Raw genomic sequence first — 13,665 nt, 5'->3', positions numbered from 1 at the left:
CACCACTTATACTTGCATTAACTCAAAAGATAATTCTTTCAATTTTTTTAAGCTCCTTATACTTAGCCAGGAAGCTGGAGGAGGGAGAGTAAGGGAGGAAAATACAAACCTACTCTGTGCTTCATCAGTTAGCTCAAGAGTTCGATCTAGAACTGGCAATAGTCTGTACAAACACCAAATTTGCTACTGTTTGAGCTGCAAACACCTCTTCATCAACGAGGTGGCTGCCCTGGAGACAGAGGATATAAAGAAGGCAGAGGTGCTGAATGCCTTCTTTGCCTCTGTCTTTACGCCTGCAGACTCTCCCTGGGGGCCCCAGATTCCTATAGCCCCAGAAGCAGTCAGGACAAAGGAGGAGTTTGCTTTGGTAGATGAGGATTGGGTTAGGGATCAGCTATGCAATATGAACATCTATAAATCGATGGGTCCAGATGGAATACACCCGCGGGTGCTGAGGGAGCTGGCGGAGGTCATTGCTAGGCCACTCTCCATCATCTTTGGTAAATCGTGGGAAACGGGAGAGGTGCCTGAGGATTGGAAAATGGCAAATGTCAGTCTATAAGAAGGGCAAGGAGGAGGACCCGGGTAACTATAGACCGGTCAGCCTTACGTCCATCCCTGGAAAGGTGATGGAACAACTTATTCTTGACACCATCTCTAGACATATCAAGGATGAGGGGGTCATTAAGAACAGCCAACATGGTTTTACCAGGGGGAAGTCATGTTTGACCAACCTTACAGCCTTCTATGAGGAAGTGACTAGGTGGAGGGATGATGGTAGAGCGGTAGATGTGGTTTTTCTAGATTTCAGTAAGGCATTTGATACTGTCTCCCACAGCATCCTCATAGATAAGCTAAGGAAGCGTGGGCTTGATGATCAGGTAGTGAGGTGGATCAAGAACTGGTTGAAAGGGAGAAGGCAGAGAGTTGTGGTCAATGGGGCAGAATCTAGCTGGAGGTCTGTGACCAGTGGAGTCCCTCAGGGGTCAGTGCTGGGACCAATGCTGTTTAATATTTTCATCAACGACCTGGATGAGGGAACTGAGTGTACACTCAGCAAGTTCGCTGATCACACTAAACTGGCAGGAGTGGCTGACACACCAGAAGGCTGTGTTGCCATTCAGCTAGACCTGGACAGGCTGGAGAGTTGGGCAGGGAGAAACTTGATGAAATTCAACAAGGGCAAGTGTAGAGTCTTGCATCTGGGGAAAAACAACCCATGTACCAGTACAGGTTGGGGGTTGACCTGCTGGAAAGTAGTGAAGGGGAAAGGGACCTGGGGGTCCTGGTGGACAGGAGGATGACCATGAGCCAGCAATGTGCCCTTGTGGCCAAGAAGGCAAATGGCATCCTAGGGTGCATTAGAAAGGGTGTGGTTAGTAGGGCAAGAGAGGTTCTCTTCCCCCTCTATTCTGCCTTGGTGAGGCCGCATCTGGAATACTGGGTCCACTTCTGGGCCCCTCAGTTCAAAGACAGGAAATTGCTTGAAAGAGTCCAGCGCAGAGCCACAAAGATGATTAAGGGAGTGGAACACCTGCCTTATGAGGAGAGGCTGAGGGAGCTGGGTCTCTTTAGCTTGGAGGAGACTGAGGGGTGACCTCATCAGTGTTTACAAATATGTAAAGGTGGGTGTCAGGATGATGGAGCTAGGCTTTTTTCAGTGATGTTCAGGGACAGGACAAGGGGCAACGCGTGTGAACTGGAGCATAGGAGGTTCCAGGTGAACATCAGGAAGAGCTTCTTTACTGTGAGAGTGAAAGAGCACTGGAACAGGTTGCCCAGGGGTTGTGGGCCTATGCTGTCTCCTACGTTGGAGATATTCAAGGCCCGCCTGGACAAGTTCCTGTGTGATGTACTCTAGGTTACCCTGCTCTTGCAGGGGGGTTGGACTAGATGATCTTTCGAGGTCCCTTCCAACCCTTGGGATTCTGTGATTAATTCTCACAAAGTAGTTATTTAATGTAAAAGTGTTACTCTCCAGCACAGAAAATTTTACAAATTCAGTCACTGATTTCTATTACTGTTGTTTTTAGGAACTTTGTAAACACACTCTGCAAAAAAATTTTAAGGTTCCATAAACATACAGAACAGCTTTAGATACACTGGAGATTTTTTGTCATTACTGCATGCCACATTTTGCACAGGAGCTTTATGCTTAAAATCGTATCTTTCACTGCAATACAAATAGTAAATACTTTAGTTTGACATGCACACAGTTTAGTACTCACATTTCAGATTCTTAGAGAAAAAAAAATGAATCACAGGAGTAGTGATTTACTTCCAGCCTCTAAATGCAAACTCTGCTTTGCATTATAGAACTCTCTTCTTCATGCCTGGACCACTGCTTCCTACAACCTCTTTATTGACTGACATCTTTGAAGCCATATGCAATATCCCACAAATATTTACTCACATGCTTCCTTTGATTGGGATTATTATCCTTATCTCGTATCTGGGGTCCAGATCGATCCCTTTGCAACATGATGAGTTGTCCTGCTAAGTTCAGCATAATGCTTTCAGCCTCACAAGCCTAAAGATTAAAAAGTATTATGCAATTTAAGCTTTTTGAACGCATCATTTCACACATAACCACAAAACAAACCAGGAATAAGTAAAGTAATTGTACTGCCATACAGACATGACTACACCAAAATCAATGCAGAAGGACTCAGAAAAATCAAGAACTAATTACCTACAGATTAATTTATGTAGTTATTGTGCAATAGAGTAAATAATAGGTTTATTGTTCACTAGACTCACTGAATGCGTTTATTAGACATGGACTTTTTCTAACTATGTATCTTGGCATCAGCAAGCAATCCGTATTTTAAGGAAAATAAAGCTCTGTATTCCTATTACTATCACCACTATGATCGCCAGTATCTGACTCCAAAGACTAACACTGGTACAAAAGCCAGAAAGAGTTGAGCCAAAAACAGTGTAGCTACTCTTGTACAGCAACTGGAACTTTCAAGAAAGAAAAGTATTATTTTTAAAGATTTATCTCACAGTTGTTTCATGTTAATTTTAAGCCAAGTCACCGGAGCTAATATGATACTGTATTATGAAGTTTAGTTTTAAAACACCTAGAGGTAGGTAGAGCGCCTGTATGGTAACTGTGCAGCACCAGGGATTAAGATTACTAACAGGTAACAACACTGCAGACAGATACACTTTGCTAAGTCAGACACATTGCTTTGTCTTCAGTGCAGTGTCATTTTCATTGTTAAAATTTAATACTTCTCTTTGATCAAGTGAATTGACAAGGTTTGTTAGGCTCTTAGAGGTAAAAGGGGTAATATTTTGTTTCAGTCTGAAGCTAAATTTAAAATGCTACCAGTCCTCTAAAATCTTTCAGCTGCTTTTTCTCAAAATTTGGAAAACACTATAGGGCAGATAGTTCAGAAATAAGGACACTGTCTTACTGCAAGATGGACCAGAAAACCATATGCATGATGCCTTTTACGCACTTGTCTGAGATCCTATATAAGTTTCAGAAAACATATTCAACACTGTGGGACACTAAATGAGAACAAATTCAAACAAGGAAGCACAAAACTTAAAATTTTACATCTGTGCTATGGCTTCCCTACCTGCCAGTGTCTTCAGTATGTGCAGAAAAATATGCACCTTCAAATGTCTACAGGTCTGCCTCACAGACAATGTAACTTCCTAATTATCTTAAGGCAGCTGTTCTAATAAAAAAAAAAAAAACAAACAAAAAAACACACTCCATGCTGCAGCTACTTGAACCGTTTGGCTTAACTTGTTTACACCATAGAGAAAAAAACAAAACAAAAAACACAAGACGTCTTTGCACTGTGATTTCAGTGGCCTGAATAAATTTCAGAGTTTGGACAGGGCTTCACCTTCACACATTAGTCATTGTTTAGCTGTTGGCCTATCTCCTGAGGTAACTAGTGGGACAGATTTTCTCACTTAATTTTAGTGTAGCAAGAAATTTACTAGAAGTAACCTTATATGGACGTGAGTCCTTTTTTTTCTTTTTTTTCCCCATTTATTCTTGAGTAATGGACCCTCTACTGCAAGGAAGTCACATCTTAATGCCAGGATTATTCTGGTGCTCAACTTTTGATACATAAGAGAGATACATAGCTTTGACATAGTTAAATCTTGTTCGTCCTACAACATTTGAATCCATACTTTACAAGATGACAAAATATGAAATAGAAGTAAGAGTTTGGGGTTTATCTCTACACACCTCCACCCTCAATTCACACATAAAACGTCTATATAACAAGCACCAGAAAAAACACGTTCTGCATTTTATCACATAAAAGAACCAGTAATCTACGATTCATTTATCAGCCAGGCAACCTTTGAGGATTAAGCTAAAAAGCTCCAGGCACCAATTCTCTTAATTTTGAGCACTGTTACCTGCTGAGGCATCTTCAAGGTGATGCCAGTCTCTGTCCTCACTGATGTCAATGTAACAGACACTACAAGAAAAGGATGAGGAATATACCGAGACATAGACACTTCTTGAAGAACTTGGATACTGGCAGTAGGGTTAAGACTGAAAAAAAAGATTACTACACTTAGCGATTTTAACATAAAATTAGTATCTTGAAGTAAACCTAATGAAAATAAGCAACTTAACCTTGGCAGTTTACTCTGTAGACCAAAATCATAGAATCATAGAATGGTTAGGGTTGGAAAGAACCTTAAGATCATTTCATTCCAACCCCCCTGCCATGGGGAGGGATGTGTCACACTAGATTATGTAACCAAAGGCTCTCTTCAACCTGGCCTTGAACATTGCCATGGATGGAGCAATGACCTTCCTCTAGCCAGGAATCACACAGGCCCACGTATCTACTATACATAAAATTACCAAACAAACCTAAGCTGGGCTACTCCATCTTGATAGTTCTGGGGAATATAACCATGAGTGTTCAGACATCTCGGAGTAAGACTATTCACCCTTCAATAAGGCAGTTTCAGGAAGTGGATTTTGGTGGAGTTTTCTTTGAAGAGCATTGAAAATATTTTACTCTGAAGTGGATCAACAGTTTGCTTTCTGATAAAAGGTCCCTTCTTGCTGAAATCAAGATGCCACAGCTGTGAGAAAAATGATTTGCTTGGGCATTTCAAAAAACTGCGTGGGAATCTCCTCCTTTAGTTCACTAATCTTAACTGTCTGAAAGTATCTGGCTCCTACAATGCTGCTACTTTTGCCCCAAAATAGCTCCCCACAACCACATCACAGACTGAACTTTTCCTCTCTTTATCTTTGCTATTCCACCACCACCCTCACCTGGTTCCCACTTCTAATGTTATAAATATTTTTAATAAAATTCAAATATGTGCATGCCTTTTTAGTAGCTTTTTACTTTTATTTACGTTCATTTTCAAGTTCCTAGCTGCTAGGACATATTTGTACAGACAGCTGGAAACATGCAGATCACCATCACTGCCTCCAAAGCTAATGCGCATATCTGCAGGCATGCAAGTGACAACACTCATGAACTATCACTTATGCACACAGGTAAACATCCCTCTGTATTTCAAAAATCTGACTCCACAAGTCATCAAACAACTTTGTATTATAAGAATTTACTCAGAACAGATTTACCAGTACATCACTTGTACCAGTGATTTTAAAGCATTTTAATACTGACACTCACCCTTCAGGCCTTCTCTCAATACTGTAAAGGCAAATGGAACAATCTGCTCTGAACAATATTACCATGTCCCGGAAGACACTCAGTAGTAACGTGTCTGCTTGTACTTTGGTGATGTGCGCAAATGCATTGTCAAGATTGGATGTTCGCAGGTAGATTCTCAGCTACAAGAAAAAGGAGTAGTTAGAATACAGGTTCTGTCTACCCACAGACTAATAATAATTGCACATTCAATTACTTTCTTTTTTGCAGAATGGGTGTCAGGACACATTATTATGTGTCAGCAAGACACATTATAGGGTTTTTGTTTCATCAAATGTTTTGTCCATTGCATTATATTATTGCATCCAAAGTGGTTAAAGAACAGTAGAGCCAAAACTGAAGTACTGAACAACAACCATAAGGCAGGAGTTTTATTCATTAGTTTTAAAAAGCAAAGAGTAAGCAAAGCTCTTCTGCCCGTCTAATTTAAAATCTTACACGTGTCACAGAAACTGTAACTAGATACCTCAAAACAGGTTTTGTGCTAACATGCAAAAATGTCAAAGTTTTCAGAACAATCAGTAGATTCACGGTAGTCAGCAGAAAATTATTTACATATGAGTAATTTCTGAAGATGACCAAAAGCCACCTATGTATCAATATTTCACATTTATAATACTACTACAGAACACATCAGATATGCTAAACATTATTATTTTAGTTTGAAGAAAAATACCTACCTCTTCCTGACGATCATTTAAATTATAACATGCAAGAACAATGAAGTCATTCCACCATGCTAAGCCACCTGTTACCATCATATTTTGCTCCTGAAAAAAGCAAGCAAATTACATCTATATATATTTATTTTTATATACTTATAGATGTACATTATACTTACAGATGTATATTCCATGTGTTATTTCTGAAAGCCATACACAAGCTATAGCTTTATCGATAACAGAAAGGCAATATATGTATATATGAAATTTTCTTATTTAAAAACCTAAAATACTGAAGAATAACATGTGAATGACAAATATTATCTTTCAAAACACAGAACCGCAGTTCCTTATGCTACTGGCATCCCTGAAATCTCTCAAATTAGCTTTCTGCTTCTGTCCAGAATTTACAAGCATGCAAAGCTGTGTCTCACACAAACACTCAGGTAAGGCACAAGGGGGTGTCTGCCTAGACGCACTCAGATTCAGAAACTTTTTAATGACACACATATTATTGTGCCAAAGCCACAACATGAGTGTTTCTCGTCTTTTACGAAGCATACATGCAAAACCAGCATCCCTAATCCCAAGTGTGTCTACAGGTTTCTTATGTGAAAAAAATATATTTTTGAATTTTCTCCAAGAGTCACATTACAACTAAAACAATCTTAATAACCACTGACCTGCGTAATGTTTCCAAACAGCTTCCATTTTTTGGTGAGTAAAGAGTAATGTGCAAAACCAAACTTGCCAACAACAGCTACATTCTGTCCAAGCTTGTCAATCGCTGAAAACTATAGAAATATATGGAACTTATTCAGATTATATATCTTTATCCAAATATATCACTACAACACAATGTCAGAGTCAAAACCTGTAAAGTATGTGCCTGTTTTCTACTTTACTGCCCAAAATATATTCTCCTTTACGTAATTTAAAATAACGATTTCACCTTCCAACACTCATCCAACCCTAAGGGGGCACTTATAAAAATGCAGTACTTTTAAAGAACCAAGAACATATTCTTAAAATAACTCACCCTTATAGGCCAGTTGCTCTCTAGATACGTACTATGTATCTAAATAAATAAAAAATAATAACAAAAGAGAAAATGAAAGCCACATAACTATACCATTAAAAGCATTAAGCATATATATACCATAAGCACCATTAAAACAGTGATGACTTCTAACGTTCTAAACTGTAAAATGTCCATGTTTTGCCAGAACACTGGCTTTAACGTTTTTAATGTTGCGGTTTCTTTTTTAAATACAATTACTTCCCTCCTGCCCTTGGTCTGATATAGGGGAGAAAGAGGTGTTCTCAGTCACACTGGCTGTTCTCAACAGTTATGTTGCTCCCCGTAGTCATTCCAATTGTTAGTTTTACTCCTACACAGAATGAGGACTTCCGCTCCTATGCCAGTTCCAGCTACCTGGCCAGCTAAAGAGAAAATTCAACAATATCTAGAATCTGATATACAAGCCTATAGTCAAATTCTATTTAATAATATTGAATCATTTACCATGTAAAACACAAAATCTTGGGACCTTTTAGAATCCTCTATTTAGAAAAATACATGCCAATTCAACCATGGAGCACACACTAGAATTACAGATGAAAAGTTACTTAATTTTTCCTCTGTATTACAGAGAAGATAAAATCTGTCCCATTACTGCCCTTGGAAATACCATCTTCTCTGCAAGCTTGATATTGTGAAGTTTTAACTACATGTTTAAACAGATGCCACCTAAGACTGCTTGAAAATACAGCCAAAGTCTGTATTCCTCAGTTGAATATTCTTAAAGCAATTTGCATAAGCAGCAGAATAAATCCCTAAAGGATTTCTTGCATATTGTACTTATTCTCCCTTTCAAAGCACAGGAAAGTAATTTAACTACTTCCTTAAGTTAAAAAGAAGTTTAGAATTTTTTTTTTTATAACTGCCTAGGTTACAAACTCCCTGCCACAAAGCTGAGATTCCTTTACCAATAACAAAAAGCTGTACCAGGAGAAACCCAAGAGGAAATAAAAAGACAATGACTTCATACTAAAGGAAACTGGCAAAAGAGAGTGATGAGATCAGCTGCAAATTCCAGTCCTATAAACACTCGCAAGCAGAGAGCACATACGGGCAACCAGCAACAATTACCTGTACAACGTGCCAATGCCTATGTCCTAGTAAAGTGCTTAAACCCTGAGAATCTAAACTCCCATCTGAAAATGGGCCTCTTTCCCTGGTAGGCTTATGTTCAGAATGTGAAGTATTTCTGGGACTCTGAGCCTGTGCTGCATCTCCACAGTTCAAATACAAGCGATCTTCTCCTTGAAGAAGGACTTGTTCCTGGTTACTCTACATTAAAACAAAACAACAACAAAAGCAACCCTGAACTCCATGTACAGAAAACACAATAGAATAACAGGTTCTACATAAACAGTATGAAAAATAAGCTTTAAGGCAGTTCTTAGTTTTTGTATCACTATGTACTGGTAGCTTTTACGTTACAGTATTGCATAGCAATATTTTCAAAGCAACATTTTAAAGACTCTATGATAAAAAAAAAGACCAGTCTAATGGCTGCAAAACAGACCTAAAACCTGCTGAGAGAGAAATTCAGAAGTCACCTGAAAACTGCTCTAAAGTAAGGATATATTTACCAAAAACTTACCATACAGGGATTAACAGTGAGAGCACTCTTGATGAAATGAAACTGAAGAATACCAAACTGTCGGGCTTCGTTATATGTATCTGTTTCAGGCTTCATGTTTGAAGAAGAATTCCCATCAATAACCCACAGATGATACCCTTCTGATCCCCAAGTCTGAATATAAAAGAGTAACAATAATAAAAACCCAAACAAGCACTATATATTCTCAGAAAACAAGAATTACAGAAACTTACTGTAACTGATCTTGCGATAGACAAGAGTCTGGTAAAAAAACACTTAAGTGTTCTCAGAGGTATCAGAGGAATCACAAATAACCTCTAGTGGTAGAAGCCACTAAGAATCCAACTTATTTTTTTTATATTAAAAATATTTATTAAATGAAAAGTAACTGCAAGACATCCACACAAGTAATTAAGACTGCTTAGTGTGCAGCTTATGGAACTAAAAAAATCCATAATTCTGAATCAGGTACAAAAAGATCTTTAACCTGAAGTCACATTGGTGGTTTATTCATTAAATTCAATAGTATCAGAATATCTGGGGTTTTAAATGGTACATTGTACTGTTCTTGCAAATATATATGTGTGTATATATATATGTATAGATAGATAGACAGATAGATGTATATATACATAGATAGAAAGATACATCCATTTGGGATTCTGGTTTAAAATTTATTATCTTCATAGCAAATAGGCTACACATTAAACACAAAAATAAATCAAATGCTTTAAAATTATTGTACATAAGCATAATTTGTAAAAGAGGTCTTGAAGATTGTGCTTGATACTTATCACATCTTCTGATTTGACAGACTAGAAGGATTTCTCAGTAATTATTTTGTATTAAAATAGCAATTAAGTTTCTCTTGAATTCATATTCTGAATTAAGCTGCTTCAACGCCAAAGATAAGATGGTAATTTTAGGGAAGTAAGTAAGTTTACAACTAGTGCTGTTCTTTGTCTCACTGTACTCTGAAATACAGCACCAAATTAAAAAAAAAAAAAAAAGGAAGAAAAAAGAGACAGATAAAGGAAAATCAAGTGTTCACTGTTAGTATCAAAAGCAAAACCAAGAAAATGCATGTCATGCACACTTTATGAGCAGACAAACACATGGCAGAGGACATACGAGAAAATCAGCTGTCCCTTTTTTCCTCTTCCTTCAATACAGTATTTTTGTGAAGAAGTGTAGTAAACGCATCTTTAAGAGTAACAAAGCTAAAGAAAGCCAGTTTGATTTTCTGAAAGTATTTTACTAAAAATAATTTAAAAAATTATTAGCCATCCTGTTACAGTATTTTTACATTCATATTTACCATAGAACTGATCTTTAGAGGGTCCTTTTTGGCACCATCAGACTGATACCTTAAAACCAGAACAGAACAAGTTTGAAAGTGGAAATAAATTTATCAAAATAAGAAATTATCTTCCTATCCTTGTACTGTCAAATGGTTCAATACTGAATCTCACCTGAAACTATAATGTCTATTTGATGCACGACACTGCATAAAAGGCTATGCTAGACATCTGACAATTACATTAACTGTTTGAATTGTGATCTCTGGATGTCAGCACATTTTCAGCAAATATATACTAGCACTGAGGTAATTTTAGCATTTGCCTGCTAAACTGTGTGTTTAGGGTAATTTGCTTTTATAGCCAAAAAGATGACTGCAAAAGAAAATACATTTTTATTTATGTTCAAATGATTCCCTCCTAAATATTATTCAGTTATTCCAATAGCTAAGGAATTATAATGGAAAAGGATTTTAAAAAGCTAATTCATTCAATTAGTTTCTAATTAGCAGCTACTGATTAAAAAAAATAATAAAAATAAAGGTTTCTAATAAAATGTTACAAATTCATTAAAGATACTCACGCAAAATCACCTCCTAAAGTACAGATAAGTTGAGCACCAAAAACACTCCATAAGGACAAGCCTCCACATTCCCAGGTTACCATCACAACACAGCTATCAGGTGACCATCTGATTAGTTTAACAGGTCCTGTTTTATTCCAAATATCTGTTTAAAAAACAGACAATAAAATAACATATGAAAAAAAAATAAATGCCCTTGAACCTGCTTTCACCACAAGAGTAGAGACAAAAATACATGGAAATATGTATTCCATTTTTCAATTAACTTTTTTGCTGGATTCATCAGACCGACCATCTCAAAACGAACAGGCAACAAATGAGGAATTCTTGTTTCCTTTCCAATACATGTTTGGTTTCATAGGAAACTAAGAATACATAAACATAGGCCAGAAATAAACTGTGCTATGAAAAAACTACGGAAGTGTAATTCCAGTAGAATGATTTTTAGGACAAAAGAAGATTCTATATTCACTCTTGAAACCTCTTCCTTTGCCACTTAGCACAGCTGTAAAACTCTGTTACTTACAAATTTGAATTTTCTGTTGAAACCCAACAGGCATTTATATTTTCAGTTAAGGATGCAATTTACCCACTCCGTATATTCTTCACTCAAAGCCTGTAATACTTATCACTATTACATGAAAAAAATCTGCTGAGGTTTTGTTCTGCAGTTGAGGCAGGGATTACTCAACTTTTTTTCTGTACCCTACATGGCAACTGTTACAAGTTAATTCCAACCTCTGTTATTATCAGTTTTGACAATAACCTCTAATTTTCTCAGGTGAATAATGGAACTGTTAAGACTAGATGTGGAAACTACTATGCACCATTTACAAACCAGAAGCAGCACTGCTTGTAAACTGCTAACTCAGATTCAAATCTAGAAAAAAATAACAATCCCACCAAAACAAAAAACCCAACCCCAGACCCTCACATATGGAACACATCCAGAAGTCAGTTAAATCCAGGCAGCTGAAAGAATAAGGGCCCAAGAGTATATCACTACAGACATGCAGGAGTAAATACTAATTCCATTAGTGATAATGCAAACAACAAATAGTTGTTACCTAGCCAAGGATAAAAATATTCTTTAATACCCTAAGACCAGCTGGAAAATACTAGCAATGAAAGTAACTCACCAGGATATTGTTTTGGTGTCAGTTCCAATTTATGAGAAAACTGCATGGCGCCAGTGGTGGTATCTACAGTATAAACCTGCACAGAACCACTGGAAGAGATTACACATGCTTTAGACAACAGCACATTTGGATTTCTCATCAGTTTCAAGAGATTAATAAAAGCTGCTTTTTTTTCTCACCAATACCAAATTTATTTAGAACAGAAACTTTGTGTCAAGTAACACTCAAAGAACATTATGAAGCAAATTTTTAACATACTTTCCAGAAGGCTGTGGAAGACCCATAACACCAGCCCTAAAATAACCAATGCACTAGGACTATTTCATTCTCTGAAAATACAGATGCACACACAATTTACATATATTTATGGCTTTCAACGGCGAGAGAGTCAATGAGAAAAGTCAGTATTCACTCAGTGCTAAAGTTTCATTAGGAGTGTAGTAATGGATACTAAGAACAATGAATTACAGTAACTATTCTGTTTCAAACACCAACACACTATATTGTTACTATAACAATTTTGCAACCAATAATACTACTTATTAAGAAGACAGTCAAAGACTAAACTACTCAGATCTTTTGAAATCATCTAAAAACACAAAATAGGACAATTAAAAAAAAAAAAAAAACAAACAAAACCCAAAACCCTGCACTCTAGATGAGCTAAAGCAGTATTATATAGGAGGAACTATCCCGAGGAGCAGAAGCAAAACAGTGCAATTAAAGGCACTTTTGCAACATTTAATTTCCAAATAGTTATTCAAACAGGCAACATTTTTCCTGACAAAACCAACACTTCACATATTGTTTTCTCAGTTGGGTGTGAAAGTGCTGATTCTTGCCCATTATTATTATTATTAACTGCTTAAATCTGACTATAATCCTGCTGTGAGATTAACTGGGACAGCAGCACTTCCCAATCCTCACCACTGGTACATCCACCTTTTTATTTTTTAACAAATGTCAACAGCAAGCATCAGTTTCAACTGCCGTTCAGGCAAGCAATAATTTCTTTCCTGTTCCCTCCTACCTTCCTGACACATCAGATTATACAGTCTCTAGAAAGGCTGATCTTTTTCATCTTTGCAGCTCTTGCAATACAACTTCATAAGAAGACACTTGTATTTAAGTTTGACAATGAAATAATTCTTTCCCCCCATTGATCCAGACTTACAAAACTTACTTAGCACATCCAAATGCCATTAGCCTGTATTTGTTGTTTACTGCCACACAAGTTCCATCAATCACATCTTGTGCCCAAACACCATGAAGCTGCTGTAAAGAAAGGAATTAATAGGTTTTCTTGTGGTTTGGTTTTTTGGGTTCGGTTGTTTTCTTTTTTGGTTGTTTCTTTCTTGTCTTTTTTTTGTTCTTGAACAATGCTTGGAAAAGATCCATGTAAAACAAATACTGAAGTATGCTTGTCACTAAGAGAAAAATTAGACTTGATTGTGGCTCAAAGGTAGAAATAGCTCCTATGATACTTTGCCATAGGGGAAAACACTTCTTACCACCTCACTTGTAACTAGCAACAGGCATTCTGTTGCAGAAACAGTAAGAAGATCTAAGAACTAAAACGACATTTTGAAGCAAATAACCGAAAATTAAATTTACTTCCAATTATGTT

At 37.0% G+C, this 13,665-nt stretch overlaps 1 protein-coding gene across 4 annotated transcripts in view; it reads right to left on the bottom strand.

Moving 5' to 3' along the window:
• Positions 1 to 13,665, bottom strand: part of RIC1 (RIC1 homolog, RAB6A GEF complex partner 1) — a 48,384-nt gene that overhangs the window by 9,638 nt on the left and 25,081 nt on the right. For 3 of the 4 annotated variants that reach the window (XM_031054138.2, XM_005154999.3, XM_031054136.2), the window contains exons 7-18: positions 13,222 to 13,313; positions 12,039 to 12,127; positions 10,900 to 11,044; positions 10,337 to 10,385; positions 9,019 to 9,171; positions 8,502 to 8,702; positions 7,389 to 7,427; positions 7,033 to 7,143; positions 6,368 to 6,457; positions 5,649 to 5,809; positions 4,399 to 4,537; positions 2,414 to 2,530 (exon numbers count right to left, since the gene is read on the bottom strand). In XM_031054138.2, the coding sequence (XP_030909998.1) occupies positions 2,414 to 2,530; positions 4,399 to 4,537; positions 5,649 to 5,809; positions 6,368 to 6,457; positions 7,033 to 7,143; positions 7,389 to 7,427; positions 8,502 to 8,702; positions 9,019 to 9,171; positions 10,337 to 10,385; positions 10,900 to 11,044; positions 12,039 to 12,127; positions 13,222 to 13,313 (1,386 nt within the window). The remainder of the gene's footprint in view (positions 1 to 2,413; positions 2,531 to 4,398; positions 4,538 to 5,648; positions 5,810 to 6,367; positions 6,458 to 7,032; positions 7,144 to 7,388; positions 7,428 to 8,501; positions 8,703 to 9,018; positions 9,172 to 10,336; positions 10,386 to 10,899; positions 11,045 to 12,038; positions 12,128 to 13,221; positions 13,314 to 13,665) is intronic. The other variant, XM_031054137.2, reaches the window with a different exon arrangement.

Source organism: Melopsittacus undulatus, chromosome Z, assembly GCF_012275295.1.
Source record: "Melopsittacus undulatus isolate bMelUnd1 chromosome Z, bMelUnd1.mat.Z, whole genome shotgun sequence".
Taxonomy (NCBI): domain Eukaryota; kingdom Metazoa; phylum Chordata; class Aves; order Psittaciformes; family Psittaculidae; genus Melopsittacus; species Melopsittacus undulatus.
This window is presented reverse-complemented; position numbering and strand designations above follow the sequence as displayed.